The sequence below is a fragment of the Populus euphratica genome, unplaced genomic scaffold (genome assembly GCF_000495115.2).
Source record: "Populus euphratica unplaced genomic scaffold, PopEup_1.0 scaffold396.1, whole genome shotgun sequence".
Lineage (NCBI taxonomy): Eukaryota > Viridiplantae > Streptophyta > Magnoliopsida > Malpighiales > Salicaceae > Populus > Populus euphratica.
Window position 1 is genome coordinate 89,224 of NW_011500285.1, and position 17,400 is coordinate 106,623.

General features: G+C 30.1%; 1 protein-coding gene across 1 annotated transcript; it reads right to left on the bottom strand.

Annotated features, from left to right (window-relative positions):
- Positions 1–12,205: 12,205 nt before the first annotated feature.
- Positions 12,206–13,083, bottom strand: LOC105113203 (zinc finger protein 2-like). The gene has a single exon (XM_011009281.1). It carries the CDS (start codon positions 12,805–12,807, stop codon positions 12,325–12,327), a length of 483 nt encoding a protein of 160 aa, XP_011007583.1. The 5' UTR covers positions 12,808–13,083; the 3' UTR covers positions 12,206–12,324.
- Positions 13,084–17,400: the final 4,317 nt, after the last annotated feature.

The window sequence follows — 17,400 nt, forward strand, 5'->3', positions numbered from 1 at the left end:
TATCAACGGTAACTAGTCCGACCATTGTGCCTATCCAAATATCTCTCATGCATTTCTCCAGCCAATGGTTCTTAGCTGTTGGTTTATTGATCTTAAAAGTTCAGCAGGAAATAAATGAAATCTACGTACGTTAAGATATTTCTGACAACAAGTTTCATTTGTTGTTCAAGTAAGGGCGAATCTCTCTATCTGCTTGGCCATAAATCAGAATATATCATGAGTTATTTATTTATTTTATTTTTTGAAGCAATAATTACGACTCTATTGTTTCTTTCCAACAATTTATGTCCCCACAATGTTTTTCTATGAGCTCCTTTTCCTTCCTGGATGGAGTTATTTCAGCCATTCAAGTGGCCTTTTGTTTCCTGTTCTTGCTGGGTAAATTTGCTAGTTAATTTCTAATGCTATCTCGGAGCTAGGTCTCTATGTACCCCATGCAGATTTGGATCTAATTTGTTCCTCTTCCTCGGCAAAACTAGCCGGCCTTATTAATATATAAAATAATCGACCTGTCCCGTCAAAAGAAAGGAAAACTTGCAAAAACGGATTAATTTCAAAGAAAAAATTAAATATTTATAATGTTATGTAAATCAATTCAGTAATATCTGAACCACAAAACAATGTCCAAAGTGGAGCACTAAAAGACCTAACGGTGGACCACAAGCACTACAGATTAATATCGTATCACTAGCAGATCAAAAGGATGAGATATATACAACCTGAAACTTGTAAAAATGTGCACTTATATTTGATGGGAATGCCGGAAAAAAATTGTTATATACTGGTTAATAGGTATATTTGAGATGTTCACTCTGGATTAAAACTTTGTGGACTGAAGAGTTCTATATAACATCGAACATTAACTATTTAAAATTAATTGTGTGTATAAAAGTTAATTTCAAATTACCTTTAATTTATAAAATTATCAATTTTAAATTAAAAATCACTTTCTATGTTGAAAGTGTTAAATAATATTTTATTTATTAGGAGCAGAATGGTACTTTCAATTTAACCTATACATATTTTATTTATATTTAGATTAAAATTAAGCACTCATAATATACAGATAATTCAGAATTCTAGCTTTTTTTTATACTTTTTATGTTTAGTCTTAACTATTATATTTTTATAAAAGATGGAACCAAGTAATGTGAGCTTTGGTTAAACACACACTTGACTCAGGCTAATACATGGATTTTGTTTTTTTTTGTCTAATTAATCCCTAGACATTTGTTTTTCAAAATTAAATTATGTATTTAATTTTTTACAAGTAAATAAAATTATATATCAAATATTAATTCAAATTAATTCTTCAACTATGTAGTCTCATGAATAAATCAGAGTGATTCAAATTAATTCTTCAACTATTTAGCCTCATGAATAAATTAGGGTGGGAGCATTTATTTTCAAATAGAAAAAATAGAAAAATCATTTCTCTACTTTATTTGTTTTTATTGGTTCTTCATACAATAGATTTAAGTTCTATACTGTTCTTCATACAATAGATTTAAGTTCTATTTTAGTAGGGAAAAAGTTAGAGAAATTTTATAGTTTATGCCTCTAGAAGTGCATCATTTCAGGGTGTTATTGCTAGAATCTTGGGAGATTACTTGCAGTACGTAAGATCATTTACACAAATTTAAGATCAATCCAGCTTTAAAGATGAAGGATACCGTCCTTGAAAAAACAGTTTCTTTTTTACTTTGTATTGATATGGAATTCTACATGTTATTAACTTGTAGAGATAAATAAGAGAGATGGAACTATAGATGTGTGTGTGACATATATAGTTCCTTCTCTCTATTTATCTCTAGTCTAATTTATTAATAAATTAGACTAGAGATAAATTATAACAATCAATTGTTGATTTATTTACATGTCTAGATATATATTGTTAATTAAATAATTCAATATAACATTTTTTTATGATTATTGCATAAGAAAATTAATTTTTTTATTATTATGATAGAGAAAATGAATATTATTTAAAAGAAAGTTGATTTAGCAAACAATGCTCTCTTTGAGAGAGAGATTTCCACTATCATCTTTTATGGTGTATGGTGAGAAATCCAAGAAATTAAATGGTGTGAACTTTAAAAAGTTCCAACAAAAAAAAATTATTATATCTCACCAACTTGAACTTAGTAACATTCTTAATAAAAACAAATATATATGTCAACGCTTTTAGATAAAGAATTTGCTCTAATTGTAATGACAAATATTTGATGCATGAAAGCTTAATGATTTTTTATGTATAAGAATTACTTCTTGAATGGTTTGGAAAATACACTTTACGGTATATATAATTTCATTAATAATGCTAAGGCACTTTGGGAATCTTTGGATTGGAACTGCAAGCCTAAAGATGTTGACTTGAAAAAATCATAGTTGGAAAATTTCTTAACTTTAAAATTATCGATTCAAGGACAATGATGAGTTAAGTTTAAGATATTCAACTCGTCTTGTATGATATTTATATTACTAGAATAGTATTGAATGAATCTTTCTCAATTGCTACTATTATTGAGAAATTTTCAACTTGAAAATACTTTAAAAACTAACTTAATCATAAATAAAATGAAATAGTAGTTAAAGATCTCATTCTAAGATTAAGGAAGGTAGAGAACAATAAGTTGTTCGAGAGGAGAGTTAGCTCCTTCTTAATGGTTCCTAAAGAAAATGTAGTAGAACAAAAAGTGAAAACCACGACAAAAACAACAAAATAAGAAAGTTTGAAACAAAGGGCAAAAACATTGCCAATAATTATAATGGAAAACACTTTATCTATAACAAGGCTGGGCACTAATTCAAAAACTGTGGAAATAATTTTCAGCATGGCAACCCTAATAAAGGAAGGGTTTCTAAAGTTGAGAACCTCTCAAATGATATGTTAGAAATGTGGTTGGTCATCTATGAGATCATCCTAGCAAACAATCTAGAACAGTAATAGGTTAATACTAGCACAAGATATGTATAAGATATGTATATGATTAGAAAAGAGATTTTCTCCACCTAACAAGAAGTAGAAGAGGAAAAGTTATATATAGACAATTATTCAACTTAAAAAGTGATAGGCATTAGGAAATATTTCATTGATGAATCTTTTATCGATAATTTTTTTCATCGATAAGTTTATTAATAATAAAAAATTTTTCATCGATAAGTTTATTAATAATAATAAAAATATTATTACAGATGAATTTATTAACGTAGAAGGCATCTAAAAAAAAATATTTGCTTCATTCAGTTGGTATTTCCCTTGGAAAAATACCTTATGTAATTTCGTTAGTAATTATTTAAAAATATTTTAAAAAACTTCATTTTACAAAAACATAAAATAATTAAATTAATATAAATCAACACTCTATAATACTCAAAACGCTTGAAAAAAAGAAGAAAATCATATGGAAAAAATCCTACAACAATATTCATAAATTATTAAGAACAAAAATAAAAAAAAAAACAAATATAGTGAAAAAAATACAAAAATGGAAAATCTTATGTTAATATGGTTGCAAGTGAAGCTAAGAACAGAAAAAAAAAATTGTAAAGTATATTGATTAAAAAAACTGAGAAGAAAAAAGAAAGGAGAAGAATACATACCTGGGCATGGAAGAAAAGAGAAGGAGCTGAGGAGAGGAGAAGAAAAAGAAATGAATTTTGATGTTTTATCTCATATTTAGCTAGAAAGGCTAGAAATAGCTCTCTTCCCTTCAAATCTAACAAATACACCAAGAATCCTTAAAACAAAAACTATCCTAGTACATATCTTTCAATTTTTAAGATTTATCCAAAACCCTTACAATTTAATTAAAGGGCCAAATATTGATTAATCATAATCAATCTTTGATTCAATCCTTAAAAAAACACTTATAAAACCCTATAAATATCCATGGAAAATCAGAGCTGAAAAAAAGGATGAAGAGGCAAAAACATCTTGAAAAGAAAGCTAGCTATAAAGATTCAAGATCCTAAAACAAGGATTTATTAAGCTTAAAATGTGGTATAGATAAACTTTGCAAAAGAAAAGCATAAAGGGACAACAACCATTAATGAAGCATTAAAGGTATAAACTTCCTTTGATTTCTAACATATTTATATATATCTTTGTTTTGATTGTATCTCGTCTTATTCAAGATCCATGTTGCCGGGTTTGAGTTGAATGCATTTTATTTGTTCTTCGAGTTCATCATGTTCTTCCCTAGAACATTGTCTTAGTTATATATTTTTGACTTGTTTTGTTTCTTTTCTTATCTTCACATGACATTGTTAACCAATAATCTAGAGTTATTTTGCATTTATAACATGTGCTTCAACGTTTTAATATGAAGGTTTTGGTTTCAAACAAAAATCTCTTATGACCAAATTGAGAAGATTTAATGATAATCAGAGTGAATAAATCTTTAATTGGTTGGTCCTTGTACGATTTACTATCTTTTTTTATTACATGAAATATAGTTTGGTTTGAGAGTCACGTTATTGGGTTTACTTTAAATGTTCTTCAATGTTCTTTATGTTCTTTATTTTTTATTGAGTTTTGATATGTTTTGATAAAGAGTTTTTTTGTTTTTTTCAAGTTTCATTCATTTTGGATTTTGATTGTCCATCACTTGGTTCAAATCCCTAACAATAACCTAATTTTCTTATTCCTTTTATTATCTTTTTATATTCCCTACTTTTTATTCTAACTTTTAGTACTATTTTAGTTATTTCATTCTTATATTATTCCTATAATTTTTGTAAATACTAATCTTATATTTTTACATGTTGCCTATAAATTTAAATTAATTGTATGTAATTTATTATATTATGTGTATAATAATTCTTCAAGCAACTATTCTTGTTTATAACTAGTAATTTATGTATGCAAAATAGCTTGATCATATAAAGTTAAAATAAATAATTCGTATGTTAAATCTAACTATTTTAAGGGTAAAATTCATAATTGTGTTACCTAACTTGAAAAGTTTAAATATTCGAATTTTAAGAATTGGAAACAAAAAATAATGTTTTATCTAACCACCCTAGATTTAGTGAAGTTTTTAATAAAACATGTATCAAAGCTATAAAATAAAGTGATCCTTTATAGCAAGATCTCATTCTAAAATTAATGATAGATTAAGACAATAATTTATCTAGAAGGAGAGTCAACTTTGGTTCAATGATCCCTATAAAAAATATGGTTGAATAAGTGGTGAAAAATCATAGTAAAAACTAAAAGAGAACACTTGTTTTAAAGGATGAATGTATTTCCAAGACAATAAATAACAAATGCTTTATCTAAACAAAATTGGATATTAGGCTAAAATAAAAAGTGGTAGGAGTAATTAACTATAAATTCATAGTATTGCTAGTTTACTCATTTATAATATAATATGAAATAGTTGTTGTTGTTGTTAACCAAGAGCATCTAAAACACTTAATAATTTCTTTTAAGTAAGGGTTGTTAAAACATCACGAAGAAAAGATACTAAAAGTATTCCAATAATTAAGTTACCTTCCCAATTAACTTAAAAAAAGAGAGAAATTATTAAAAAGTACAATTTGTATCAAATTATATTGAAGATTGTATGACTTTATTTGTGCCTAAATCAATATTTTTATGTTACATAATAATCATACATAGATTATGTGTAGTAAAAATAAATCTCTCCTAGAAAATAAAAAACTGAATTTTTCATTCCGATCAGTTATTTTGGAAACTTAGGAATTGTTTGTGAAATCATAAAATTTAGCTCAATTGCCTTAAGAATCATGCAAAATCATTTGTTATTGAAGTAGAAAACTTGATGAATTAGGAGCTTTATGGCAATCCAAGTGAAGAGAAAATGAGAGGATGAGCCTGAATGGGTTCATGCTTATCATTGTGAATAATTATGCATTATAAAATCATTCATGTGATTATTTGATTAGTACTTAAAAGTGCATTTTTATCATGGTTTTATATCATCATTTTGCACTTGAAATATCAATAACTCCTTAACTAAAATATATTTTATAATAATGTATCTAATAATATAAGATACCTATAATTTATGGTAAATATCTATTTTTAATGCAGGCCTATCACATAAATGAAAGGATTGATTGATGACTTGAAGAACTTAAATTGCAAGGATAAAGAGATGGCCAAACTTAGAAAAGAGATGTCGGTGCAATCCAAACCGGAACACTGTTCGGTAATTGGGTCATATCTAGAGCTATATATCTCAGATTTAGGTCCAATTTATATGGATGGAAAGGTAAGACATAGGCCTACAACTTTCATATGGAGCCCAAGATCTAAAAAGGCCATTATCAAGTCCAAATTGTAGCAACAACAAAGAAGCCCGAATCTGTCTTCCAGCCCGAGCACTGTTCGGTATTTTGGCCATATCTAGAGTTCTAGAAGTCCAAATGAGCTGAAGTTTTTACACAAGAAAGCTGAGACAATTGCCTACAACTTTCATGTTTACAACTGGCTCCAATTTTGACGTTATCAATGACGTTTTGGGCAGACAAGAGAAGATAAGGATTGTCACCAAGTCAAAAGTTGGTCACCCACTTATCAATTAGTCATCAAATCAATAGTTCCCATTTTTGGCCTATAAAAGGAGGCATTTGCCATGCATTTAGGCATCTTGATTTCCAGATCAAGATCATGCTCTTCCTTTCTCTCTTTGTATTTTTTATGCTTTGTTTTCATTAATATTAAGTTTATGCCTTTCATTTCCTTTCCTTTACTTAGTTAACTTTTATGTTCTTATTTTGTTTATCTATTTTGCTTTCTTTCATTATGTCTAGCTAAGTTAATTATGTCAAGGTGAAAAGGTTACACTAATGGTGTAAGAATAAGTATAATGTAAACTTAATATGGACTTTAATGTTTGATACTAACATGTTTTATATTTGCTATCTTGTTCACTCTTTAATACTTTGCTTGTTAAATGACTAATCTTGATTTATGTTATATAACACTTGGTACAACAAATGCTTGGCACTTTCATAGCCCATAATGTATGGTATAACCGACACCTGAGCTATGAAAGGAACTTGATTTGTTGTTAACATAAGTTATAATCATGAATGCTTGACGAGATTTACAAGTATTAGCATTAATTGAATAAGATGACTAATGTAATCATGTTAACAATATATAATCTGATTGGAACCTCCTTTGTGTGTGGTTTCCAATTCGTGTCATTATTGGAATGGAATTAAACTTTTAAATGGAATATAATTGAATAATGCATGTATTTTGATAAAGGAATGTTGTGATCATATGGTTATATTGTCAAATTTTAGTATTATTGGGTTGTGATTTATGAGTTATATAATTAGAAATGAGAAATTATGGAACTAAGTGAATGATTGCTTATTTGAAGGTAGTTAACATATGTCGGTGTATTGATGATGATTAAAATGAATTTAAGTATTATATTTAGTTTTAGTTGAATCTCCATTTAGGATAAATTGATGGGATAAATAATTTATAGTTATGTCATGCTATGTGATATGTATAATGAAAGATGATAAAGTATTGTGTGATGAAAATCGGAATAAATGGATATAGTAGATTAAAACCTATAAGGCCAGTCATGTATATTGTTTAAGGAAGTTGAATGATTGATGTTAAATTCAATATATATATATATATATAGAGAGAGAGAGAGAGAGGTGTATATTAAAGGATTGGAGTGTATATTAAAGTATTGAAGGCTTGGAGTAAATGTAATTTAAGTGAGTATTGTGAGTGAAATGAACATAGAGCAATATGTTTGCATGTGTCATATAATGGTTTGTAGTTGAAAAATTGAGAGGAAATTGGAAGAAAACCCATGGGATGGATTTGTCTAGTTTGGCTATGAATAATGAGAAAAAGGGAAATGGTTATTGTGAAATATTTGAATTAGTTATGTTATATTATTATGTTTTAAACTTAAAAAGAAATAGGTAACAGAAAAGGAAAGAAACGACTATTGTAATTAATTGAATTGTGCTGAAAAGTCAAAACTTAACCATATTAGTGGAAGGATTTAATGCATGTTTTAAGAACACGAATACATTATAAATGAGAATCTTAAAGGTCTTGTGTATATGTGTGTGCGTGCATGTTATGTGATGGAGTTTATAACATGTATAAAGTGAAGGGATTGGAAGAGAACTTAATTATTAGTGTTAGATTAAGACAATCAATACTTAATACTATTGAAGTTCTAAGAAAAGAACTTGATGATAATGTAATTCTTAAGAAGTGGTTTCGAAAATATTATTGAGATTTATGCTAACAAGCTTGAATTCCAAGACAATAGTTATTTCAGAAGTAAATATGTGATGAAGGATTTCATGGTTTCATTATAAGAAATGCAAGAAATTGACTAAGTTGTAATAAAATATTTATTATTAAGAAGTTGTATGAGAGTTAACAATGGAAGGAAATGGTTGAATATATGTAGGAAATACTAGTACATACATATATTTATTTATATTTTATGCATGCATATATACACATGCCAATATATGATTGAGAAAAATATGCATGGACTATAATTGGAAGACGTATTATGTAAGCATGTTAAAGGAAATTAATGTGAATAGTTAAGTGTGTAATAATTGGGATTGGGAGGATATTAAATTTGGTACCTTTCTTTTGAAATTAATAGTCGAAACCATTAAAAGAGCAAATAGTTTCCAAAAATTTTAATTGTAAATAATTGAGTTTTGAATGCTGAAAATGTAAAGAAAAATATTAAAGAATTAAAAGAGTAAATTGGGTTAGCTAAGATTATTGACATCCGTAAAGGATAGTGGTAACTCTTTATAGTAGTTAGTGATCACATCGATGAAATTCCACGTACAAATTTTAATTGATTGTGATTGTAGAAATAATTGTGCAAATGTAATAAATCACAAGGATGATAGCTAGTGTGTATTCTAAATTTATCACAACAATGGGAAAATTATGGATAAAATCTTAACCGGCCTCAATAGTGAAAATAGATATTGAGTAACGTGTGGTTTAACAATGAGAATTGAGAAAATATATTGAAAATATGATTACTTCGTCAACCGTAAACACAAGACTTAAGTTATAGAGTTATTTAATTAGTTTTCCATAAAATGGGACTAAAATTATGGATTTATCATTACTTAGTCGACCGCATGTACCGGCCTCAGGTTGTAGAATTGATGCTGACAAAGCTTAAAAAAATTAAAAAAAAGAATCAAGCGTGTTTTTCAATATCAATGTAAACGAACATAGAAGGATAAAAAATAAAGAGAGACTTAATCGGAAAAAAAAAAGAATAAAAAAACAATTAAAAGAATGATAATTAAGATTGGATAAAAATAAAATAAAATATTGAAGGACAAATTGAAAAAAAAAATTAAAAAAAGATAAAAAAATAAACAATTAAAATGAGAACTAAATCTAGAATGAAAAAGAAACAAAACAAAAAAAAACACCAAGAAAAGGATAAGAAAAAAAATCAAGAGAATGAGTATTGTGTTTAATATAAAAACAAAATAAAATCAAATAGAAAAGAATTAAAATGAAAAAAAAATCTAAAAAAATTTAAAAAACAATACAAACCAACCAAAATAATATTTATTTACTTTTTAGTTGAATAAAAAAATCAAGTGATTAGCTAGGAAAAAATTATATCAACACTCATTGATTTTTTTATTTTTTATCAAAATAATATCTTTTTTACTTCCTGCACAATACAAAATCCTATTGACCCAGATAACCTCTATTATTCGTCCCAATCCTTGACCCAGGACATGACAAGAGTCGACTCCTAAACTGGGTTTTAAAAGGATGATAAAAAAAAATAAATATTGGATATTATATGAAAATTCAATAAAATTACATAATGAGAGATGAAATTGCCACTAAACAATTAATCGAGAAAATAACTCAAAATAACATGAATTGCAATTACAAGAATGGGTATTAAATTCAACAAAAATAAAATGATTAGGGATTAAATTCAAAGATAAAATCAAATAAGAAAATGATTAAAAGAAAAATAAATAGAAATAAAAAGAATGAAAATTAAATTTAATTAAAAAAAATAAAAAAAACAAATGCCAATGAATTAAATTAAAAAAATAAATCAAATTCGATACAATTGAAAGATTGAGGACCACTTTGTAATTTTACTCGGTCACTGCATCTTTTAAAGTGAAGGAGAGAGAATAAAGAGTGAGAAAGAGAATTGTCATTAAAGCTCCTCCATGTCATGAATGCCCACACGCGTTGCCCCACAATGTAGAAGATGTTGTGCTGCTTTGGACGTCATCTCAAAAGGCTGTCAATGGTTGCTAGAAGGTATTTTTTAATTATAAAAAAACTAAAATATCCTTAACCAAATAATATAATAGTAAGAAATTGATGTTAAAAAATCCAAAGTACTCATTGACCTGAGAAAAAAAAAAAGGTTGACCGATAGGCTATGCAATAATTGCACTATACAAAACAGATAAAAATTTAAAAATATTCTTTAGACATTAGCTCTTTTTTTTAAAAAAAAAAATTAGAGTAATTATATTATGCAATAAATATATGAAAATACAATCCAAACCCTAAATAATATATAAGTTTATTTTTTTGTCATTGAAGGGCTAATCAATCATTTTACTATAAATTATACTGTGCACAATTCACACTAATGATTTTAGTTTTATTTGTAATGTAATAACATAAGTCAAAATTTTAGCTCTATTTCTAATTAAAATCCAATATATTGTTTTTTTTTTTTAAATACATTCCTTTCAATTCCGTGAATCGCCACATTTAAAGCTTTTCTGTTACAAAAATTTGAATTAAAATATCTTGCATATCAAACATGGAATAACAGTGCTTCTAAGATGAAATCGCGAATAAAGATTCACATGAAAATTGAGCTTTTTAAGAATTGTGATCCTAGGCCAAGACATGTAAACTTAATTATTAGCTTGATGCCAAGGTTTAATTATAAACTTGATTGTTTCTAAAAAAACAAGTCTTTCATAGAATAAGAAGCTTTTCAATGCTTAAATATGTGGTATCAACTCTGTATAAAAAATTGTACTTGGAAAGAATTATGAGTAAGTAAATGGATTGAAAAGTTTGCGTATGTGTGGAGAGTGAGTGACTCCGCATTTTATGTTGGTGTACAGCATTGAACATAATGCTTGAAACTTAAAAAATATATGTTGAGAATTTTATTTATGATACTAGACCTAGGTCAAATAATTTTTCGGGATTAAAAAGAAAACGAAGAAGGTGCGGTCTGTTTGGGTTGCAAGCCTAAAGAAGCTGCTTTTTTTCCCTGTAAATTGATATCAAGCTAATAATTAAGTTTACATGTCTTGGCCTAGGATCACAATTCTTAAAAAGCTCAATTTACATGTGAATTAAATTATTGGGGGTTCCTGGTCCATGGTATACACTACCACCGTCAGTTTACAATCAACTCTTTATAGAATTAAATTGATTTTGAAGTAATAGATTTGAATTGATTTGATTTCATGAAATAATTATTCTTTTGATTGTAATGGAGTTTTATAGGAGTGTAATTCTACTAAACTACGACATCTGAAAATTACCGATGGACGCTGTTTTATTATTATTTTACCATATTATCCTTTCGAAATAGAATTGGAAGACCTGCTTCCTGCATGTTACGCTAAAAGCCAGTGTTTCTTCCTTTCCCAAAATCAGCAGGATTACAAAGCTAGAAAGACACAAAATTTATGTGAGATTTGCTCATAGAAGGATCAAAAAATGTCTTACGGAGTTTTGACTCTGAATTGCTTCATTACCCCCTTCTTGTTATTCTGAAAGCTAGAGTTTTTTCCGAGCTCACAATCTAGAAAGACACAAAATTTATGTGAAATATGCTCTTGGAGGGATCAAAATAATTCCTGCAGAGAACAGGCCCATCTGATTAAATTCATGTTGACTCTGATTTAAATTCATGTTGACTCTGATTTGCCTCATTACGAGGCCATAGATGTAGTCATTAGAGACCATTATGATAATAGCAGAATTATTTCCCCCAACTTGATGTGGGAGAGGCTCTTGATCTTGTTTTTGAAAGGATCTCAAAATCAAGTTTGGATTTTTGGAACATTGATGCTGTTTCTAATAGTAGACGGCAACATGGTAGTGTTTGCTGGAACAAAAGGAGTTCCAGGACACAATTTTAAATATTTTGCATTCAATTTTTTGGTAGGAATACTTTCTCAACATGAGATTTGGGTGAAGTTGAGAAATATAAATCATTTCGACCCAAATCTGGATTTTCAAACTGTATGTAAAAGACAACTTCAAAAAATGAAGTTAAGTACCACAAGATTTCAAAGCCTTAAAGACAAGTCAAGCTGGCTCATCTCTTCTTGAACATTTTCGGTTCTGTATACCATGGACCAGGAACCCCCAATACCATCTCTAGAACCGTAATTCATCTCTGTCCTGCCATAGCTCACGCCACCAACAATCCTACCAGCATGTCCATGGTGCTCGAACCCTGCTAGGGCTGGCTGATGGTCTCGAGGATAGGTTGAGCCACTCATGCTATATGATGATTCTGACGGTGCCCGTACGGATGAACTCATCTCTCTGCTCTTCTTGGCTAAGGTTCTCTCAAGCTTGTGAGCATTTTGGTGACCACCAAGAGCTTGTGAGCTGTAAAACTTTCTTTGGCAATAGTTGCATGAGAAAACTCGAGGTTCTGCTGGACTATGACGTGATGATGAAGAAGATGGCTCAAGTACAAGTTCTAGGTTTAGTTGATTGCTTGGTAGGCTTAGATGTAGAGAAGTATTTGGCTGGAAATCCATGGCCCTAGCGAGAGGGAGAGTGAATAATTAGCCAAATACTATTAATTGGCAATAAAGGGTTGAGAAGAAGAGATGGGGCTTGGTGTGACTAAGAACAAGAGATGATCGCTAATAATGGGGGTGGGGAGGATTTGTAGGCTAAAAAGTTTGGCTATTTGTGTAAAGGAGAAATGTGAAGAGCAGACAAAATGAAGTAGAAGGAGAAGGTCAGTCTTACAATATATGAAGTGCAATGGTTCACTGTTCCTGCACATATGGTAGAATGAAAAGGAGATAGGCAAGTTTGTTAGAATGTTTGTGTGTGTGAGAGAGAGGGAGAGAGAGAGAGACAGGAAGCTGCAAGGATCAGTATAGGATCAAAGAGTTGTCGCCTCCATTAATGGCAGCATTACAATCCCTTGTCGGTCCGTGGAAAAATTCCTTCATTTTTCCACTAGTTTATGTACTCTAATGAAACCTGAAATTTCAGTATTTTATAAGGGTTTTTTTTTTTTGTTTAATGTCTTTTGAACTCACGTAATTTACCTAGCATTTCAATATGGGTCCAATATCAACTTCTATTAGTCAAAGAAGTGGATGTTGAGATTAGCGTACACTAATTAATCTTGCTGCTGATATTAGTATTAGATTAATCAACAAGACAAATTAACCATCTTGACTTGACACAATATGCAATATGATAATAGACGGTTTACTATTGACGAAAATATCTTGTTATGGTTCACTGAACAACCGTACTGGATGAGAAGTAGTCCCTCTACACTGAATCCATATGTAAACCAATTGGACGTGAAATCTTTCTTTTTTTTTTCAACGCTTAAAAAAAATACTAATAAAATAATATAATATAAAAAATATTTTAATAAATAACAGTCTCCTATCACAAATTGCAAATGTTCTTTGCAACTTTCCTCAATTCTAAAATTAAAATGATATAATTTACAATTAAAAAAAATAAAAACAAAAAATAAAAATAAAAACACATTGAAATTTCAATAACAACATTACCATTATCATTAAAAAGATATCATTCCACTGTATAAATCTAACTACACTAAAAAAAAATGATGAATCATGACAACAAAGAATCATACAAGTTGTTTAAATGTATTACGGCTCATTTACCTTTATATGAATCATGTTGCACACTTCCATTATTATTAATGATTTTTTTTGATATTATTAAATTCATCTCATCAAGATGTTTTTAATAATATCGGTTATATTATTATATAAACTTTGATATGCTTATAAGATCTTTTTATTTTTTTTCTTTTTTCTCTTTATAAATTACAATAAGAAGAGATACAAAAACAAATAAACAAAAAGAAAAAAAAGGAATAATAACCAGTTGAGGATGAAAGGAAATTCAGTTTATAAGAATAATGAAACTCTCTAACATGTTGTTCAAAAAACAACAGTAAAAAAATTCTTCTTCTACTAATTCTCCCTCTCACTTCTTAAGAATATCTCTAGATCGAAAAAGTGGAACGGGTACAACATGTATTATGAATTCTTAGTGTTTATAACTAATTAGAATTTTTGGTACCTTTGGATGTATTTATTATATGATGTGTGTTGTTAAGGTGTGTTTTATCCACCATCATAGGTCAAGGACGGAAAGGGTGTTGTATCGGTGGATTTTCCTTCTTTTTTTCAGGTTTTTAATTATTAAGTTAAGGAGCAATATTTTTTAAATCAAAGTAAAACAAGGGACAGAAGGTGGTGTGAAAGAGGCTCACATGGGAGGTGTTGGTAAGAGCAGTGATGAGACTCAAGGAGTGGTTTCGCCATGTAGATATGAAAGACAGCCAATAAGGACATCCTAAAAAAAATACACTCAGATGACTTAAGGGCATGTTTGTGTTTTGTCGGTTTTATTGAACACTAATGGGTTATGTAAGGGCTCACTGTTATAGCTTATGCTTCTCTTTTTTGCCTACATGTGGATAAATGACTTCTATCCTGTGCTTTTTGCTCACCGCAACATTCCCCATCAGCTTCTTGCTGTTTGTGTTGTACTGGAGGACGATTTTAGGTTTCATGGTTACCATGAGATTCGAGAATTCTGAAGGGATATAATGCTCTGATTCTTCGAAAAGGGTTTTTGTTTGGGGGGCATGATGTTAAAACTGAGTTCTAGTTCACTTTGGTTTGGCCGTTGCTATGAGTTCTGCTTTTAAATTAGGTGCAAAAATACCTGCCATGACGGTATGTTTGTTGAGAGTAGGGTCGTTTCAACCCATGTTTGTCTGTCGTCCTTCCTGCACTGTGTCCGACTTTTTCTGTTTCAGCTTTGGATAATTTTTTGCGGATTCAGATACAAGTAGGCTTCATAGAGAATCTTCAAGTTATTATTATTATTATTATTACTACAAATAAATCCCTAGCTGATTAATCCAAGATTTAGTTTCGAACCTTAACTTCCCAATCCAAAAGAATAAATGAAAAACACTCGATATACCATTAGAATAATCTACCCTAATTTTTTTAAATAAAGTCGTTTTCAAAACTTATGAAAATAAATAAAGCTGGTGTGGGATTCGCACCTGCCCTCTCACAGCTCTACATCCTATGTTGAAGTTTTTAGGAAGATAGAAAGAGAAGAAACCTAATTTTCATTCACTCTCCTCATTCAATAAATCGATGGGGCCGTATTGATAGAGCCTCTGCCTCTCCTCTCTGTCACTTGCACTTCCCGAATGTCACTTTGACTCGCTTTCCTAGAGGATTATCTGACCATTGTCAAATGATTTTGGGCAAGTGTACACAGGATTGGGGATGGAAGCCCTCCCGATTCCTCAACTGCTGGAAATCTCACCCCCGTTTTATGAAGGACCTGCAAGATTTTTGGAAGGAAGCTTGTGAATTATACCCGACACTGGAATAAAACTGTCTATGGCAATCAAGACAGGAAACTGGGGGATATTCAGTCAGGACTGAAGGCTTTGGAATCAGAGGGAGAAAAAGAGTTCTGACTCAGTCAGAACCCTCCATGCTTCAAAATGTAGTGTCAGATCAGTGGTCTGTTAGCAAAAATGTTGAGGCAATATGGCGGCAGAAATCAAGACAAACCTGGTGCAGGCTTGGGGACAGGAACACTAAGTTTTTTCTCCTTGCTGCAAACATCAAACGGTCTAGGATCACCATTACTCAGATTAAATATAAAGTTACCAATTTTTACTCCTACAGATATAAAGGAAGCTGTTATTTCTTTCTATTCTGAGTTGTTTACTACACCGATTGCTAGAAGGCCATGTCTAGAAGGCATGAGGTTCAAAAAACTATCACCTACATGGAAACCATTACTATCCCGTACAAGGAATAGGCTAGAAGAGTATGTTTGATTAAAGCAGCACTCCACTCCCAGACTGAGGATCCGACTGAATAACCGGGTGATGACAGAACTATTTTCTTCTGGACTGACCGATGGATTGATGGTGGCGGCGAAGACTTGGATTTTATGAAATGGCCAACCTGTACTCCCTCCTTTCGGTTCTGGGAAGTGCCCCATGGTTGAATTTGTCAAATTATATGCATAGGGTTTAATTTACAAATTTGATACAAAAACAGGGTCTCAATCCAACGATTTTATATGGAATGCTGGTAAAGATACACCACGTTACTACCATATAGTACTACCAATTATGATATTCTTTAAAATGTATAATATCTATCAATGCATTTATTTGAGCAAATTTTTTTTATCAACCAAAGGCTATTAAAAATTAATTGCACATTCCAAACCATTATTTGAGGTTTTTTAGGCTACCAAGCTTGAGCCCATGTATTTTATTAGTAATTGGACTCAGGTATGGTAGCCTAATCTTATGAGAAATTTTTTGGATCTTGTAAGGTTTTTTTGGGGTCTTTTATAGGGTTTTTTAGATCCATTAATTATAAATTTATCAATAACCCTTTTAATTTTTAAGATATTGATACATAATAACTTGTAAAAAATCCTAGTATGATTAGTTTTGTTGAGTTTTTTTGTATAAGAAGAGAGGTGAAAATCCCAGGTAATATACCTGAGAACCCATGTGTAGATAGATGCATCATGATTGAAAAAGTAATTTCTAGTATATATAAGGGAACCACGAAGGAATCCATGCTTTGAAAATTTCTAAGAGGCTGAGAAGAACCCATGAAGGTGAGCCTATACTTAGAAAGTTTCTAAATGGTTAAGGGGATGATCCATGTCAATGCTCATACTTATAAAACTTTCTGAAAAGTGGAGGAAGAGCTCATACTTTGAAAATTTTCTAAGTAGCTAAGGAGATGAACGTATGTAAATGCCCATACTAGAGTGTAGTCATATTAGAGTAGTCATATTAGAGTGTGAGAGGTATGTGACCTTTCTAGGATGGCATGGGGCGTGAGAGCTCCCCACTGAAAAGTAGTTAATGAAGTATGGGATGTATGTGACCTTTCTAGGATGACATGGGGAAATAGAGTCTTTAATTGGAGAAAAATCTCACAAAAAAGAATTAGGTCTGTAGTTTTTCCTATGATGATGTGGGGGCTTAGGAGGTATGTGACTCTCCTAGCATTGTTATAGGGCATAGGAGCCCTCCACTACAGAGTGGTTGTTTT